Genomic DNA, 18041 nt, shown 5'->3' on the forward strand with positions numbered 1-18041 from the left:
GCTGGATGAACACAGCAGGCCAAGCAGCATCAGCCTCTCTGCTCCTATGATGCTGCTTGGCCTGCTGTGTTCATCCAGCCCTGCACCTTGTTGTCTCGGATTCTCCAGCATCTGCAGTTCCTACTATCTCTGCACATAGCCTATATATGGTTTGTGCTCAATATTTAAGTCCCAAGATAGACAAGAGATTTGTAACATGGTACTGCACACTAAACCATTAACTGTGGAACAGATTCTAGAGGAGTACATACAACAATGTGATTCCATATTTAGGATGCTTTCTTGGAGAATACATCTTGAGATGGATTAGAATGCAAGACCAATTCAACATCTTCTGAAGTTCCAGCTACCATTAAGGCTACAGAAAAGAAAAAAAATTGAAAGGAGGGAGTAAGAGGAAAAGTGACAACTCCTACAGAATGGATTAGCAGCATGGCAATAGTGAAAAAAATAATAGTGAAACAATCCAGAAGCTCAGAGAATGCATTGACACAAAGAATCTAAATAAAGCTCTGAAGAGATCTCACTAGATCATGCCAACCATCAAAGGAATTTTGTTGCAAAAGATGAAACTATCTTTACTATTCTAAATGGGAAGGATGGCTCCAAGCAAGTGAAGCTGGAAGAAAGCATTAGCTGTAACTCCATTCTGATATCCTAGGAAGAGTGTAGAAGATACTAAAACAGATTGTAAATCTTCCAGATCTAACTTTAAGCAGCAGCTGAGCATGGTTTGGAAGTTATCAACCCAGCATAAATGACAAAAACAAAATGCCTTGCTGAAACCAAGCAAACTATCCAACAAGTGGCAGCTGTCCACGTGCTGTAACAGTAGTGTGAAAGAATGGCCTGAAAACATCAATGACTCTCCTATGATGATAACAACATATTGGGCATACAGAGAAGAACTGACAGCCCAAGATGGCACATTGTACAAAGGAAATAGAGTTGTTACCTCTAAGCAGTTTAAAGAAGAAATGCTAAATCTTATGCATTTGAGGCACCAAGGAATTGAGTCAAGTTTAAGGGAGGCAAAAGATGTGATCTACTGGCCAAACCTGAGCAATTCAATCAAGGACCACATCTGCATATGACAAGTTTATGTTTTTAAAAAGGTCTGCTTGAGATGGCAATCAAGCAATTTGTCCCCTATTGTAGTCTCCAAACCACTTTTTAATTACAACATAACTAAAAACAGTAAACACTTTTCATGATCTCTGCTATTAATCCTGTTATCCAAGGATACTGGAGATCTAGCGGCAGTACTGGTACTTCTCTGCAATGCAATATCATGAGCATGTTGGAACTGGTGAGTCCTATCTCAAGTTTCTGCTGATGGATTAGGATTTCCAACTGGCTGCATCACCACTGCAGCTGCATGTGCAGCTTTATCCTGTGTCATAACACCTACGTGAACAACAAACATAGGGTCATATGATTTGTGATCAAGCAAAAAACACCATGGCAAATGGATTTAGGTGTACCACTTAGCCTGAGCCCTGGATGTAAATGCCTACTGATCAGTGGGAGCGCTGGCCTGACAGCATCAGCTAGGCCCTTCGATAAGACCACTTCGCATTCTTCCCAACTGATCCCCTAAGTCTGAACATCAGAGATCAAGAAAGCATACCTTGAATACTCCAATTAGTTTGGAAGTTGAGATGGAGGAAGATGCTCATGGTGTCATGTCCAGCATCAGGTAACATTACTGTGTGTTAACTCCTTCAACAAAGATAGCATTAGACTTTGAAATCCCTTATATCTTCAGCTTCAATGTCTGATATGTCCTGCTTTCATATTTTATTGCTATGCGACCATGAGCAAATGGAGGAAGGAGGACCACAGATATAATGATACTGAAAAAGAGGTAAGAGGGCTAACAAATAAACTATCATGACTGTTCTGGTCAAGTCATTTAGCAACCCCGTAAATGAGTTGTGGAATCCAAGAAACTGGCAATCTTCTCTTTCTAAATGTTAGAAGGGTTGACAGACCTTCCATCTCTTTTCGGAGGTCATGCAAGTTCAGCATTCTGAAACGTGTGATGCATTTCTTGATCTGGTGAATGAGGTTGTCTGTTTTATTCAGTGTTGCTTTTGCTCCTTCAACAAGTTTATCATCTTCCTGTTGTACAAGGTATTTGCCTCTTCTTTAGTTGTATTCCACTTACAGCGTGAGCAGAATTTTCCAACTGTCAGGCATTTCAACTGCGTGCCTTTCCTTCTTACGTAGCATCCTAACTAAGGGAGATTAGTTGAGGAATAAGGCAGTAAATAGAAAATTCCTGTTAGGATGAGACAAAGAAAATCCAGGCCGATGGTATGGCAAAAAAAAGCATATAGCTGATTTATTTTCCAAAGATCTTATTCATGATGAAGATTCATCAATATTTGAATGAAGTACAAGGCTATTTTGAATCTCAGAAGCCAATAATCAGGAAAGTCATTAAACCTACAGGAAGGGCTGTATCTGGCAGCAGAAATCTTAGAATGGTTAGACAAAAGATTGCTAGCTTAAACATATTCATATATGTTTATGATACATTGACAGCGTGATAAATCTTACAAAGAGAACTTTCAGTGATGAATACCCAGTGCTAGAACAGATCTTCTGTCACAATGAAGAGTGCAATTTTTGGCTGAATCCATCAAGGGTTGATTAATGATTTGGAATGGGAAACCTTATCTCCATGGTGACAAACCATCAGCTGGAGTACCAGAGAAAAAGTCTTTAACGACCATACTATTAGTCTGAACAGGGACTGTAGCGGAGCTCGGGCATCAGAAGTACTTTTTAGTCATCAACAATTATTCCAAGCCTCTTGAACAGGCCTATGTCAAATGTCAGATCTGTCGAATCACCATGTTACTGAAAGGCAGAAGAATATGTTCATTCTTCAGGAATATCCCTGAGGAACTTGTCATGGATAACAGACACAGTTAATGGTCTCCGAGTTTCAGGTATTCATGACTCAACATGGCTTTGCAAATGGGGTTCTCATTACATGCAAGATAGCGAGACAAGGCTAAGAAGGCAGTAATTACTGAAAAAAGGATCATAAAAGTCAGGAGTCCTTATCTATTATTACAAAGGTTACACAGCAATGCCAAACGCTGCAGCAAAAAAAGTCAAGTTCATGATGGGATGATGAATTGAAAAGTCAATTCTGCGCTCACTCACCTTAATATTTTACATGAAGGTTTAGAAAATCATAGGCCACATATCCAGGAATGTGGTCTCTGTAAGTCGTGTAGAAGTACAGATCATGCCAACACCAAGCTTGAATGATGAGCAAATCTTTTGGATACTATTTGTGAGTTTGCTGAAAGGGCCATTCTTACAGCATGTGGAGTTGTTGGAATCTCAATGCGTATGTTGCAGCTCTCAAAATACATGACAGCAATTGGTGAACTAGCACCTGAAAACACCCAGAAAATCTAGGAAAATTCAATCACAGGCACCAATCAGAAAGATGGCATCCCGAGGACAGGTTCATTAAAATGCAGCAAATGTAGGAGGGAAGCAACCTGCAATTGGAGGAGCTGTGACCCGTTGGAAATAGCAGCAATGACTCAGCTGCCAGGAAGAATTTTAGTTGCTGAAGTGGAGAGGGGTGCAAACTCGGAGAATGAGGATGAAAATGGCAGGCAGGGAGTTTTTCAAGACGGCAAGGAGTTGTAAGTGAGAAGAAGGCTCTAATGGTGGATTGGGGTTAAGATAAAGGCTGCAAGAGGGATGGTGGACTAGACAAAGCGGCTGCATTTGGAGACTGAGGGTGGCAGCTGACCTAAAGGGATGGGAGGCAAGGGAGAAGGAGGCAGAAATTGGAAAAGAGGGAGAGGGCAACTGTAGAGGGAAGTAATAAGGTGAGTGACGGTGGTTATAAAGGAGTTAGAATAGTTTTAAATCTGTCAAAAAAGGAATACTTAGTATACTGTAGGTCAGGAAAACTTGGAATCACTGAGGTAATTTCCTTTGGAATGAATGTGGATGTCCTAGTTTGAGGCTGCAGTTCAGAAGTGACAGCAAATATAGTAAAAAATATATCGAACACTAGTTGAACATTGTGTCAATTGTTGAACTTACAGATGAGATTGAGATTGGGGATGCAGTAAAAAAAAAGTGATAACTGATCTGTTAAAATATTCCAGGGTTGTGCGTGCGCGAGGGAAACACATCAGCAGACACCTCATCCGACCGTCTGTGAAAGATGTATTAAGGGTTTCTGAAGAAGGGTCTAGGCCCGAAATGTCAGCTTTCCTGCTCCTCTGATGCTGCTTGGCCTGCTGTGTTCATCCAGCTCTACACCTTGGTATCTCTTGGTCTAATAAGTGGCAAGTTATGTCCAGGCCACACAGTGCCAGCAGACAACCATCTCCAACAAGAGTATATTTGATCATCTCCCTTTGTCTCTAATATAATTGAAACCTGAACTAACCACCTGCCATCAATCAGAAACTGAACTGGACCTGTATTAATATGATGGCTACAAGAGCAAGCCAGAAAATAAGAGTCCGCTGGCAAATAATATACCATCTGACTCCCCAAAGACTGTTCACTTTCTACAAGGAACAAGTCAGGAGGGTGATGGAAAACTCTTCAATTGATAGTGAAATTAACTTCCACACCATCCAAGAAGCTTAACATGATCCACAGCAAAGCATATTGGTATCCCATCCAGCGTCTTCAACATTCATTTTTTCCCACACCGATGCAGAGTGGCAACAGTATATACTATCCACAAGATGCACTGCAGAAAATCATCCAAGGCTCCTTCAATAGCATCCTCTGAACCATCTGTCTCTGTCACACACAAGGGCAAAGGCAGAAGATTCATGGAACAACAGCACCGGCAACATCCCCTTTAAGCCACTCAACATCCTGACTTGGAACTATGACCCTGTGGCAGCAAAGTAATGGTTACAATGTCCTACAACTCCCTGACAGCATTGTGGGTGTACCTAAACCACATGGACTGCAATGGTTCAAGAAGTAGGTTCACTGCTACCTTCTCAAAGGGAACTAGGGATGAATAATCAATGCTGGCCCAGCCAGCAATGCCTTATTCCCTAAATGAGTAAAATGAAGTTTGAATTAATTATACTTTCGACTTAAAATTCTGTAGCTTCATCATGTGTATTACCTGCTGCTCGTTATTTGGCTAATGATCTTATAAACTGATGCACTCTAGTCATATAACAATGTAACACTCTTGGATATAACATTTGAGAGTTTCCACTCTTTACAAATGGTCTAACAGTATAACACATGAATCTATCCTGAGGAAGGGTCACTGGAACCGAAATGTCAACTCTGCTTTTTTTCTTCACAGATGCTGCCAGACCTGCTGAGCTTTTCCGGCAACTTCTGTTTTTATTCCTAAGTATAACCCATGCTCTAGGTTTAATGTCTCATCCAAATGACAGTACCTGCTCATTATGGCAACAAAATGTCAGTAAAGACTTTGTACTGAAGGCTCTACAAATCTCTAGAGTGGGACTTAAACTCACAACCTTCTAATTCAGAGGCAGCAGTTCTACCAAAAGAGTCACGGATGACACTTACAAAACATATTGGGACCCATCTACTCAGCATCTACCTCCAATGTTGTAGCAGTGCTGATATTTGACAGACACTCTGATGCGTTAATTTGCTTGTCAATACTGGATATAGCTTAAATCCTTTATGCCAATCCTTAGACAACAGGACAGAATGATAGGATTCTTACAGCGGAGACGGAAACCATTAGGCATACCTTGCCTGTACTTATTCTTCAGACAAACATTATTAATTAGTGCCAATCTCCTGCTAATCTCACTTTTGAAACATTACATAAGCTTTCCCCATACTTCCACTGCATGTAATTTTAAAGCTGCAATTCTAAGGGTCCTACTTTGATGGCACAAGTGTTGTAGGCACAGAACTGACTAACCAGATGTTGAGAGAGCAGTTCACAACTGCCCTACCTGACACATGACATGCCTCTTTGCAATGTAGGAACATCACACAGCTACGGTTTTAAGCAATATTTCATTCTGGATAAAGGATAACCAATCTCTTTGATCCCAAAGTCTAAGTAACAACATTCTCACAATACTTTTTGACTTAGTTTTTTATGACCGATCTCTCATTTGGAATCTCATCACACATCCTTTGAAAATCCATATATACATTTACCATAGTCTCATTATGTATACACAGATTTCTGCAATTGATTAACTTCAGACAATAAAGCATAATCAGCCTTCACAAATCTATGATGATTGGACTTAACAATCTGCCTTTGCTTTATAAAGCCTAATTGCCAGTAATGTTACAAATATTAAAACCTCTACTTTAACTCAGTTGGTGCTAGCATGGCATAATCTTGTGACCATTTTACATATCATGAGAAGAGGGTGCTAATTGGTCAGGTAATCATTGGCATGAAGACGCAGTAGGAATAGTTAACTGTCAATCTTAATTCACAGTCCAGGCAGATAGATTTTGATTGGCCAGCATGCTGCCATGGGTTGCAGCAGAATTTCAATTACAAACAAGGTCAACTCCTTAAGATTCACTAACCCACAGGTGCCATTCTTCTTTCTCCACTTCATCCAACCATAAGATCATAAAACACAGGAGTAGAAGTAGATTATTTGGCCCATTGATTCTGCTCGGCCATTCAATGAGATCATGGCAAGTGTAATCATTCTCAAGTCCATCTTCCTGCTTTTTCTCCGTCATCCTCAATTATCTTACTGATTAAAAATCTTACTGTCACAGCATTGAATATATTTAACAATTCAACCTCGACACCCCTGTGCAGTTAAGAAATCCACAAATTCACTATCCTCTGAGAGAACAAAAAACTTCTCACCTCTGTATTAAATGGGTCACCCCTTAATCTGACTCTCCCACAAGGGGAAACAACCTTTCCACATCTATCCTGTCAAGCACACTAAAAATCTTATATATTTCAGTAAGATCGCTTCTCATTTCGCTAAACTCCAACATACACAGCTCGACCGCTCCACATGAGAAAATCTCTCCATAACTAGGATCAACCTAATGAAACTTTTCTGGACTGCCTCTAATGCCAGTATATGTTTCCTCAGATAAGGGTGCTAAAACTGTTTACGGTATTCCAGGTATGGTCTGATTAGTGTCATGCATAGTTTTAACAACATTGTCCTTATTTTTGTGCTGCATTCCTTTTAGAATAAAGGCTAATATTCCACTCACCTTCCCTATTACCTGCTGAACTTGTATGCTAGCTTCTGTGATTTATCTCCAAGGACTCCCAAATCCTTTTGTGCTGCAGCATTCTGCAGTCTTTCTCCATTTAAGCAACATGCATCTCCTCTATTCTTCCTGCCAACTACACACTTTCCCCTCATTATATTCTATTTGCTAAGTTTTTTTGCCAACTTGCTAAACCTGTATATATCCCTCTATAGACTCATTATGTCATCCTCACCACTTATGTTCACACTTATTTTTGTGTCATCCACAAAACTGGCTATAGTAAATTCAAGTCATCAATATATGTTGTAAGTATTTGTGGCCCCAGCATTGATCCCTGTGGAACTCCACTGGGTACAGTACACCATCCTCAAAATGTCCCCTTTATCCCAACTTTGTCTTCCATTAGTTAGCCAAACCCTTATCCATATTGATATGCTACCTCCAACACTATGGGTCTCACTTTTTTAAGCATTTTTATGTGTGTAGCTCTACCATTTACCTTTTGGAAATCCAAATATATAAAATGTAGTGGTTCCCCCTTTATTGATCCTGCTCGTTAGTGCTTCAAAAATTCAAATACATTTATCGGGCAAGATTTCCCTTTCAGGAAGTCATGTTGAATCCACTGGATTATATTATGTATTTCTAAACACTCTGCTCTTGCATCCTTTCTAATAGGTTCAAAACATTTTTACAATGACAGATGGTAAGCTAAATGACCTATACTTACATGTTTTCTTGTCTTCCTGCCTTTTTGAATAGGAGAATATTGGGACTGTTTCCAAATTTAAGGATTCTTGGAAGATTAATACCAATGTATCCATTATCTCTGTGGCAACTTCCTTTAGCATTCTAGGATGTATCTCATTAGGTCCTGGAAATTAGTTTCCTGACCACTTTTTCTCTACTGATAGTTACCGTATTTATTTCCTCCGCAATACTTACCCCTTAATTTATTATTTTGGAATGCTATTAGCATCCTCTACCATTGATGCAAAGTGTTTATTCAACTCCTCCATCATTTCCTCCTTCCCCAATATTATTTCCTGGACCTCATTCTCTAAGGGAATAATGTTCACATTTTATATGTTTAAAGACCCTCTCAATGCCCAGTTTTATATTACTTGCTGGCTTACCAGTATTTTGCTCCCCATTTATTATGTTTAGGTAATATTTTTAGCTTTTAAAACTTTCCCAATCCTCTGGTTAGCACCAATCTTTGCCACATCGTAAGTTTTTTTTTTCAATATGATACTCTGCTTAACTTCCTTCGTTAACAATAGTTTGTTTATCCCTTTCCAAGAATCCCTGTTTCTCAATGGGATATACCTTTGTTATGAATCATGAACTATTTCCCCAAACATCTGTCTATGTTTAGCACAGTGACTTCTGACCCAAGTTTCTCACTCTCAACCTGAACACAAAATTCTACCATGTTATGGTCACTGTTTTCCAGAGTTGACTGAAGTACCAGAGTAATGTGGCCATGTTGACTCTCATGTCAAGGGCATTTTTGGCCCTCCAGTACTTCAAGAAAAGTTCAAAACAAAATAAAGTAAAAATGCAGTTATTTCAAAAGGCCCAAGAATTTGAATGAAGAATCCAATCAGGGTAATTGCAAACAGATTTCAATGTGCATTAGAATCCCAAGTTTTATCAGGACTTCAAATGCTGGATGGTCCAGTACCACGCTATTCCTCAATTTCTACAGGGAACATGAAATCAAGGCAGTGGGAATTTCAGAGATAGAGAGTGGCTTCTTCTGGAATAGTACAGGAGGTTTACTGGCAATCTAGCATAGAGAGGTGGGTTCTTTTCGAGATATGGTGTGATTCTAGTGGAGCTACAAAGTGAACTTGATGACCATATCCATCAGACATAAAGATAATGCCCATTTCCTGTTCTACTGTCAAAATAAACAGTCCTTACACATTTTCTTTGTATGTCTTAATATCACTCTTCCTTAAAATTTCAATAACAGCTCTTTTGCTTGATAATAATCTCCTGTGGGAGGTGAAAACAGAAATAAGAATCTATTTTTGCTAATGTAGTGAAGAAAAATTCTGAACAAATGTCTGTGATTCCCAAATGCCATTGTGCAAATATTCAAGAGATTACTACACGTGAACATCAATTCAGCAACTAAACACATGATGTATTTTAGCAGAAGTGTATTAAAAGTGAAATGCAGTGTCCAGTACTCTAAACAGAAAAGCAAACTGTCCTTCAGCACAGGGGCACACATTCCCTTTGCAAATCGAAAAATGCATAAAGATAACTTCTTTGCTCTGGATGGTAAATATAGCTGCTGCAGAACAGGTAAGTAGAGACAGGAAAATTGCATGGTTCACTATCAGCAGTGTCCCAGATCTCTACCTTTCACCAGATTTCCCTCCATGTCTTTTGCAAGTGATGTTTTGTACTCCATTGGCTCTCATCTTGAGATTAAGCAATGTTTTCAATATTACTATGAATGGTGAATCTACTTAACCAGATGGGGACACATGCTGTGATGTATTCCCCTGCATGAACTTGCTGCACACATTCTGATTGCCCATAATGGGTGATCTGAACTAGAATGACCTTTTCATTAACAGTGTACAACAGCTATTTTTCCCCCTTTTTCCTCCTTACACTTCACAGGTTTTAATGCAGTCATTATGCTATCTTCCACCATTGCTTCTCCCATGTTAACTTCCTTACATGGCACCACTCCTGCCACAGTCAGCGCTATAAACAATTTATTGCTCCATCTCTACACTACTGTTCCTGGATTCTGCCAAGGGTCCCGAAGAAAAGCTGCATCTGAGGGCCTGTTTTCAAATAGGCAGGCTTACTGATGCTATCTGAATCTGAGAACCCATGCTATAGGGGATAGTTAAATTCAGTGGTTGTCAGATTCCTGAATTTTTGAGCTACAGTTAAAAGCATCACAGAGTCCACCAGAAAATCCAATGAAACAACATTACAAAAACAGATCATCGAGACACTGATACAGTTTTCAAAAATGAAAATAATTTAATCAGAAGCACTGGAAACATTCAGGTTAGTTCTGATGAAGGGATACTCCTGAAATAGTCAGCTGGCTTTCACCATCCCATGACTATGTGTTTGATAATGGGGCAGGGGGAGGATCATTAAATTCAGTGCACGACTTTCCCAATGCCTTGATGCTCAACCATGACCTGTCTCCGATTTTACAGTGAGTAGGAAAGACATCAGGCAACCCTCGGGCCTACTGAGGAACTTTTGTGCCTCATGCTGCCTCTGTTGCTATGAGAAGGCCTATGCCTGAGTTTGGCAGCTTTCACTGAGAGGACAGATATTGAGCAAGAAAGGAAGACGTGGAGAACCTCTTCAGGAATCAAGGTTGCACTGAAGCCTTCCATTGCCCTCCAGCAACGCCCCACCACTCCCCCCCTCCCCACCACCCCAGCTCTCTCACCCCACCTCAATGGGACTTAGCAGGCTGGTTTTGCCGATACACTACACTCGCCTTCAGATCCATCTCCATCACCTCTTTAGTGGAGGCTGCATGTAATCTCAGTCATAAGCGTATCTCGAATCTGGCAGTGCTGCTGGGACTACAGATTTGGCAGGTTTCTGTGGTGGCACTTCCATCTCATAGGGACCAGAAAGTTTGACCTTGAGAAATGAACGCTGCTTACAGTGTAAGATGTCTGAGGTACATTTGGCTTTTTGATGGGTGGACTCCTTTCACTTGGGTGGGCGGAGTGTTTGTGTGGGGGAAGTACTCTGTAAAATCCAGCCTATTGATAATTTTCCCTTGTTCACAAATGTTACCTGACCTTTGTGTTTCTGATAATTCATGCTACTTTTTCAGAAATACTCAAGATTTTTTTTTCAAACAACTTAATCAGATTTTCACTGGAATCCAGCAATACAATTAAATTAATTTTATTTTACAGTGTGGCATTCCTCACAGCACAGTGCACAATGCATGCCAGGAACAGTGAGCTGGGTTCATGTTGTATAAAATACCTGCACAAGCTGATGATGTACCTAGAGGAAAGTGTCAAAGTATGACTTCCCAACAATACCTATTATCAGACAAATTGTTCAAACATGCATGTCACAAAGTGTTTCCTGTTTCCTATTTGCCGTTTGTTCAAGTTAGGCTCTCTCACAATTTGATAGCATTTTTAAAAAAATTAATTCGAGCAATAAGCACTTTCAAGCTGCAACTTGCAATTGCAAACTAAACATCTTCAAAGGGCTTCCCATTTGTAACTATAAATACATTATAAACCATAAAACCTAGCTGCCTGATTAACTAGCAACACAAAGGACTGAATGCTGGTTCAGCAGGTAGTGTTTTCTATTTCAGTGTGTCAAGAGTATAGGTAGAATTTTATTGGCACAGGGGATGAGATTGAAGACAAGGGCTGGTTAGAAAGTGTTAAATAACTCTTTGGAATAGAAGCCTGATGTGCTCTTGCTACTGATAAGTTTTTACTGATAAGTTCAGACTTCCTGCTCCTCTGATGCTGCTTGGCCTGTTGTGTTCATCCAGCTCTACACCTTGTTATCTCAGATTCTCCTGCATCTGCAGTTCCTACTATCTCAGGTACACTCATCAAGTCAGGCAGCATAAGTGAAGGGAAAACAGAGTTAACATTTAATATTGATGACCTTTCATCCTATGTCTTTTGCTGTTACCTTTCAAGCAAGAGAATTCATGCAGAATATATAAGCCATTGCTTACATGAGTTATTCAGTCTGACCCACTGCCAGCAATCTTTAGAACTCATGTACACTGAAAGGTTTTATCTTCTTCATTCCTTTGAAAATAGTGCAGTCAGTCAGTCATGATCAAAGCAACAACTGTGCTGATTTCACTCATATTAATCACAATATCACAAAGAGCCCACAGAAAGATAAATATTCATTGACTAGCATCCAGTTGGTTGAGCCCTTCAGTGACTGCGGCATGTTGATTTGAAACATGTCACTTGGCTGTTTTCATACATATTGTTAGGTATTATTGGCATAAAACACATAAATGTCTGACACTGTACATTAACAAAGCCTTTGTAAACAATAGCTGATTGTACATTGAATGACAGGGAGCAATTTGCAAAGCAACCTTCCTCCAATACTGCCACATCACTGGAACTGGAACAAAATCAATGACTTTTCCTTTGATACAGAGTTAAAAGACAGCCATTTCAAAGCTATTGGAAACAAAATAAACTAACACAAATTTTACAGCTGGCGACAATATGCAATCTATGTGTGATGGACTACATAAATGTACAAGATTTAGTATTCAGCATGACTGATACAAGCTTTGGGTCTGGCTTTGAGATTCTCTTCAGGTTCAGTAATGGGCATAGCTGGAACATTTGCAGAATCATTTCTAGACTACACAATGTCTAACATGCAATATCAAAACCTAGGGATTTTAAAACTTCCTTTAATTAATGAAGAAAAACAAGATGGATTCTAATACGGTTATGAGCTCTGACTCATCTGAGTCTATGGTAGTCTCTACGCTCAAATGTGCCACTAAGATCTGTACAGAAATGAATGTGGAATGAGTTAACTGGCTCTTGGTCGTCTCTGTTTGAAGTAGACGATGAGTTAAGACATTCTATGAACTGGCTGTTCTAGCATTCAGGTAGTTGTTTAATAATTATAGCCTCATTTAAAGTCAACGTAACATGAATAATTCCTAAATCTTCTGTGATGCAAGATAAAAAACCAAATATCTTGAAATGTGCATATACTATATGCATGAATATCACATAGATTTACATTTTAGCTCATTCACAAAACATTTACCACATGCCATTCCACATGGGGAGACGATGGCCTAGTGGTATTATCGCTGGACTGTTAATCTAGTGACCCAGATAATATCCTGGGGACCTGGGTTCAAATCCTGCCTTGGCAGATGGTGGAATCTGAATTCAATAAAATATCTGGAATTAAGAATCTGATGATGATTGTTGATTGTTGGGGTAAAACCCATCTGGTTCACTAATGTCCTTTAGAGAAGGAAACTGCCATCCTCACCTGGTCTGGCCTACAGGTGACTCCAGACCCACAGCAATGTGGCTGACTTTGAACTGCCTTCTGGGCAATTAGGGATGGGCAATAAATGCTGCCGAGCCAGCAATGCCCACATCCCATTAATGAATAAAAAAACAATTACTTGGTATTTAATGGACATCTACTGAAAGACCATCATCCCTGGGGCCAATACCATATTTATTTGGCCTCTGTGCACATGGACAAGCACTGGCATTCTGAAGCTTCCATTCCAGTTTGATAGATTCCAAAGTGGCTGATAATGACACGCAGACTCTGCAACATGTTTGATAGCTGCTAGTTGAGAGGTCAGGCAAATGAGGTAGCTGTCACTCTCTCTAATGTTTTGATTGTGCCTCTGCATACCCCCAAAGATGTCTCTTGGTGCATTCAGTGTCTTCTCAAATAATACTACTCCATTTTGATTGGTCACAATTCAAGGATTCCCATGAGTCAAGGGGCAATGTTTGGTCCCTTCTGAGACATTTTGAGGACACCCATACAATTTTCTGCTGTCCTTTGGGAATATCCTACTATCATTGAGTTCCAAATGTTATAATTGCTTCAGGAGTCTGGTGCCAGGCAAACAACAACATATGTTGTCAAGCGGGGATGGTTTTGAGTGCTTGATATTGCATGCATGAGTTAATGTACAGTGTTCTGGGTACAATACTTTTCTCATACTTCTGTCTGAATAAGTATACCCAAAAAAACCATTGAAGGTATGAACAATACACAACAGCGTATCTAACCTTTGACCCCCTTAAGTGAATAGTTGGTATGTAAGCAAATGTCTCATTGATGTTTCTGCAGCTCTTTGGTTGTGAGCCAGCAGCTTAGAACTTCAATTTACACACACATTCAATGATCTGTCCTACCTAGTAAGTATTAATTGCCCTAGAGAATAGGTGGCAGTATTCATTATGAAAGGCTTGATAAGTTTACAAACACTCAAGCATCATTTCACCCAAATTGAAATAGTTTGAAATTTGCATTGCAAACAAAGCACGTTGAAATGGCCTCCATTTAGATGAGACAAGGTCGTGTTGAGGGGTGAGGGTGGGTCATGCTGACGGGTGTGGGAGAGTCATACTGACGAGTTTCAGGAGCATTCATTATCTTCTATAGAAGATAGAACAGAATAGTGTCATTTTAGTGTGGTATTTTATATTAAGAACATAGAAACAGGAATAGGCCTTTCAGCCCATCGAGCCTGTTCCGCCATTCGATGAGATCGTGGTTGATCTTTGGCCTAACTCAATATATCTGCCTTTGTTCCATAACCGTTAATACCTTCACTTAACCACAATTTATCTCAGATCTAAAATTAACAATGAATCCAGCATCAACTGCCATTTGTTGAAGAGAGTACCAAACAACTACCACCATTTGTATTTAGAAGTGCTTCCTAACATCTCACCTGAACGGACTGGCCCTAATTCTTAGCAGACTGTGCTCTATGTTCTGTCATGGACTTTCTCCAAACCCGAAAACGCATACTCCAAACCCGAAAACACACACTCCAAACCCGAAGACACAATAGACACGGGTTTTCCCTAAGATGATTTCAGGCAACCAAATCCAGTAATTATCTGAAACAACGTGGTTTCCTAGAAATGCTTTGTTTTAAAAGATCCATTAAACTTGTAAAACAAAACAATCCAGCAAATCAAATCCTTCAATCTAAATTCCACAATCATTAAATGTGAAGCATCTTCACTAACTCCTCCCTTGAAAAAAACTGAAATTGATGTTGCTTTGATAGTATACATTATATATGATCTGTTGGGAGCACTCAGCCTCATGAACTGAATTATACCTCATTTCATATTTGTAATGAAGTTGTCAGTTCTTTGTACCAACACAGCCTTAAAACAAAACACCTTGATTATACAACCATATTACCTCAACAAAATAAATCTCCCTTCTGGCAGATATTGTTTTGAGGTATCAGGAAAATAAATTGTCAGCGGTGCATCTCCACAACTGAATGAATAATCCAACCTGACCCTGAATTTGTTTCCATGATTTGGACGTGGATACACTCTGCTTCACTTATAGCCTATGAGTTGTTTATCACTTTGAAGTGTGTACACATTATTCTCTGCATTAAGAACATTTTTTGTTATTTTAGGCAATCTAACAATACTCAGTTAAAAAGTCAGGCAGGGTAACTTGTAACTTGCAGAAAAGATTTACAAGAATGTTGCTGGGGTTGGAGGGTTTGAGCTACAGGGAGGGGCTGAATAGGCTTGGGGCCGTTTTTCCTGGAGCATTAGAGACTGAGGGTTGACCTTTTGAAGTTTATAAAATCATGAGAGGTTTGGATAGGATGAATGGCCAAGGTCTTTTTCTCAGGGTAGGGGAATCCAAAACTACAGGGGCATAGTTTTAAGGTGAGAGGAGAAAGATAGAAAAGGGACGTAAGGGACAACTTTTACATGCAGAGAATGGTGCGTGTATGGAATCAGCTTCCAGAGGAAGTGGTGGAGGTGGGTACAACATCAACATTTAAAAGGCATCTGGATAGATACATGAAAAGGAAGAGTGGAGAGGGATATGGGCTAAATGCTGGCAAATGGGACTAGATTAATTTTGGATACCTCGTCAACATAGACAAGTTGGACCAAAGAGTCTGTTTCTGTGCTGTACAACTGTATGAGCTATATAACTTCTCAGGCTCAATAGCAGCTTGACTAGTTACTGTGAAGCAGAAAACAGTAGCAAAGGACAAATCATCCCTCATTTTTGTCTCTCTTTGGGTTGGGGTTTGGCACTGGGAACCGCAACCTCTCTCTCTCAAGCAACAAATAAAAATCAAGGAGTGAATGCTGGCATTTTGCCCATTTCTACAGAAATCTGGTAGAAGTGTGACATGTTTTGGTGTGCTAAGACTCTGATATGGTAGATAGCAAGATCACTCTCACTGATGACTGAGTTGCGTGTACCCACCGTATTGGTATACACAATAAAAGCATGTGCATTGTAAGTGCCTGAAACAGGTCTCAAACCCTTTTGTGTATGCAGATAAAGGGTTTACCACTTGCTTGAGGCACCATCAACAATGTTAGGTTGCATTGAAGCACCTGATTCTACTGTTGGCTGCGTTCAGGAAAACCATGTCTACATGCAATTTCAAAGGAGAATCTTTAGACCAACAGCAAAGAGGTAAAGTCATTTTAAAAAAAAGTCTTACCTGAATTTGGCATTGGGGAGAACTGGGTACAACTTATAACCCTTTTACTGTGACCTTGATTTGGCCCAGTTATCTTGATCTCTTCTAATTGCAACCTCAAACTTCCCCAACACAAGCACCTGCCTCTTTTGGCCCTTGTCATCCATTCCCTTTAAGGACTGTTTAGGGCTACTGCTGACATGCAGTGACATAATCTACAGGGCTTCCTCTTCTTGAGTTTTGTGTGGATCCCCGTTAGCAGTCTGCAAATTACTGACTGGATGATAATGAGACCTAACAGCCGACAAGAGCTGCACCTCAGGCCTGTCTGTTGAAACTCAAGGGTTCTTGTGTTCCCTCAGCATGCCCATTGTTTTGGGTGCAAATGAATTTATTTTGGCGGCATAAAATGATGGCAGCTGCTGAACTTGTCCAAACAACACAAATTTATGCTGCTGATACTTACATGTTGCCAGTTCTATTTTCCGCTTATGAGGAGGATCTTGAATAATTTTGTTAATGTCACCTCGACCTTCAAGTTCCACAGGTTTTTCCCACACTGACAGTTGTATTGAGGGGTTGAAAAAGAAAACACGGTCATCTCCAGTCCAGACTACACACCTGTGCATATAAGAAATTGTATTAATAAATAATAGAAAAAAGTATTACCAAAGAGATCTACTTTTGATTTTACTGAATGATTTCAGTAAGGTAAATAATTTACAAAAATTTAAAGTGCAATTGAGTATTGTGCATTTTTAGTTCTTTTTGAAAATATTGTTCAATTGAATCAGTTTAAGTCTCAGCTCATGAGAGCAATGATTCTGGCATTGTTGACAGAATAACACGAGATTAAATCATAAAACAATACAATTTAAGGATCCAAAGAAAATTTGCATTTAGCAAAACAGGACTTAGCCCTGCTTACAATTCAATTCAACTTAACAATGCTTGTTATTTGTTCTGACAGTGCTGTAGTATTTAACGTGCATAATCTATATGCATAAATTGTGCTGCAAATGGTTTTAGAAGTTGTCACAATTGAAAAGAATATGTATAACAGAAGCCTGCTCACTTTATAGTTCTTATTCTTTTCATCTCCTCACTCTAAAGAAAACACAAATCTCTCTTTTGATTTTTTTACATCACAACCATTCCCAAGTTGAAAGTACAAACATAAAACTGGATCATCAGTCTTTGCACTCCTAGTCAGGAATATGTAACAGCCCCAATTTTAACCGCAGCTGCTCAAAGTGAATGGGGCAGGTCTGGGTTGGCCCCCAAGATTTTCCTTCTATTGGAATCTGTATGGAGCTGTTTAGCAGTAGGAAAGTTCGCTTGGGGAATGGATCCATGGGTAGGTGATGGGAAAGAGTAGGGGGAGGGTCAGAAGAGCAAGGCCCAGAATAGACCAGAAATAGAAAAGATAAATATTCAAGGGGCCACAAAAATCGTCATCAAAAACAAAACCAATTCTATTTTTTTTCTCTGCAGTGGCCTCTTTAAGAATGTCTGGTTACACAACTCAATACTTCTCACAACTGGATGCTCCAAGGTATTGACCTGATAACTGAACAAAGGAACC

General features: G+C 39.7%; 1 protein-coding gene across 1 annotated transcript in view; it reads right to left on the reverse strand.

Moving 5' to 3' along the window:
* Positions 1-18041, reverse strand: part of LOC125481002 (transcription elongation regulator 1-like protein) — a 448150-nt gene that overhangs the window by 13671 nt on the left and 416438 nt on the right. Inside the window, exon 5 of the mRNA XM_048609179.1 lies at positions 16923-17077. Within this exon, the coding sequence (XP_048465136.1) occupies positions 16923-17077 (155 nt within the window). The remainder of the gene's footprint in view (positions 1-16922; positions 17078-18041) is intronic.

The sequence above is a fragment of the Rhincodon typus genome, chromosome 20 (genome assembly GCF_021869965.1).
Source record: "Rhincodon typus isolate 14 chromosome 20, sRhiTyp1.1, whole genome shotgun sequence".
NCBI lineage: Eukaryota > Metazoa > Chordata > Chondrichthyes > Orectolobiformes > Rhincodontidae > Rhincodon > Rhincodon typus.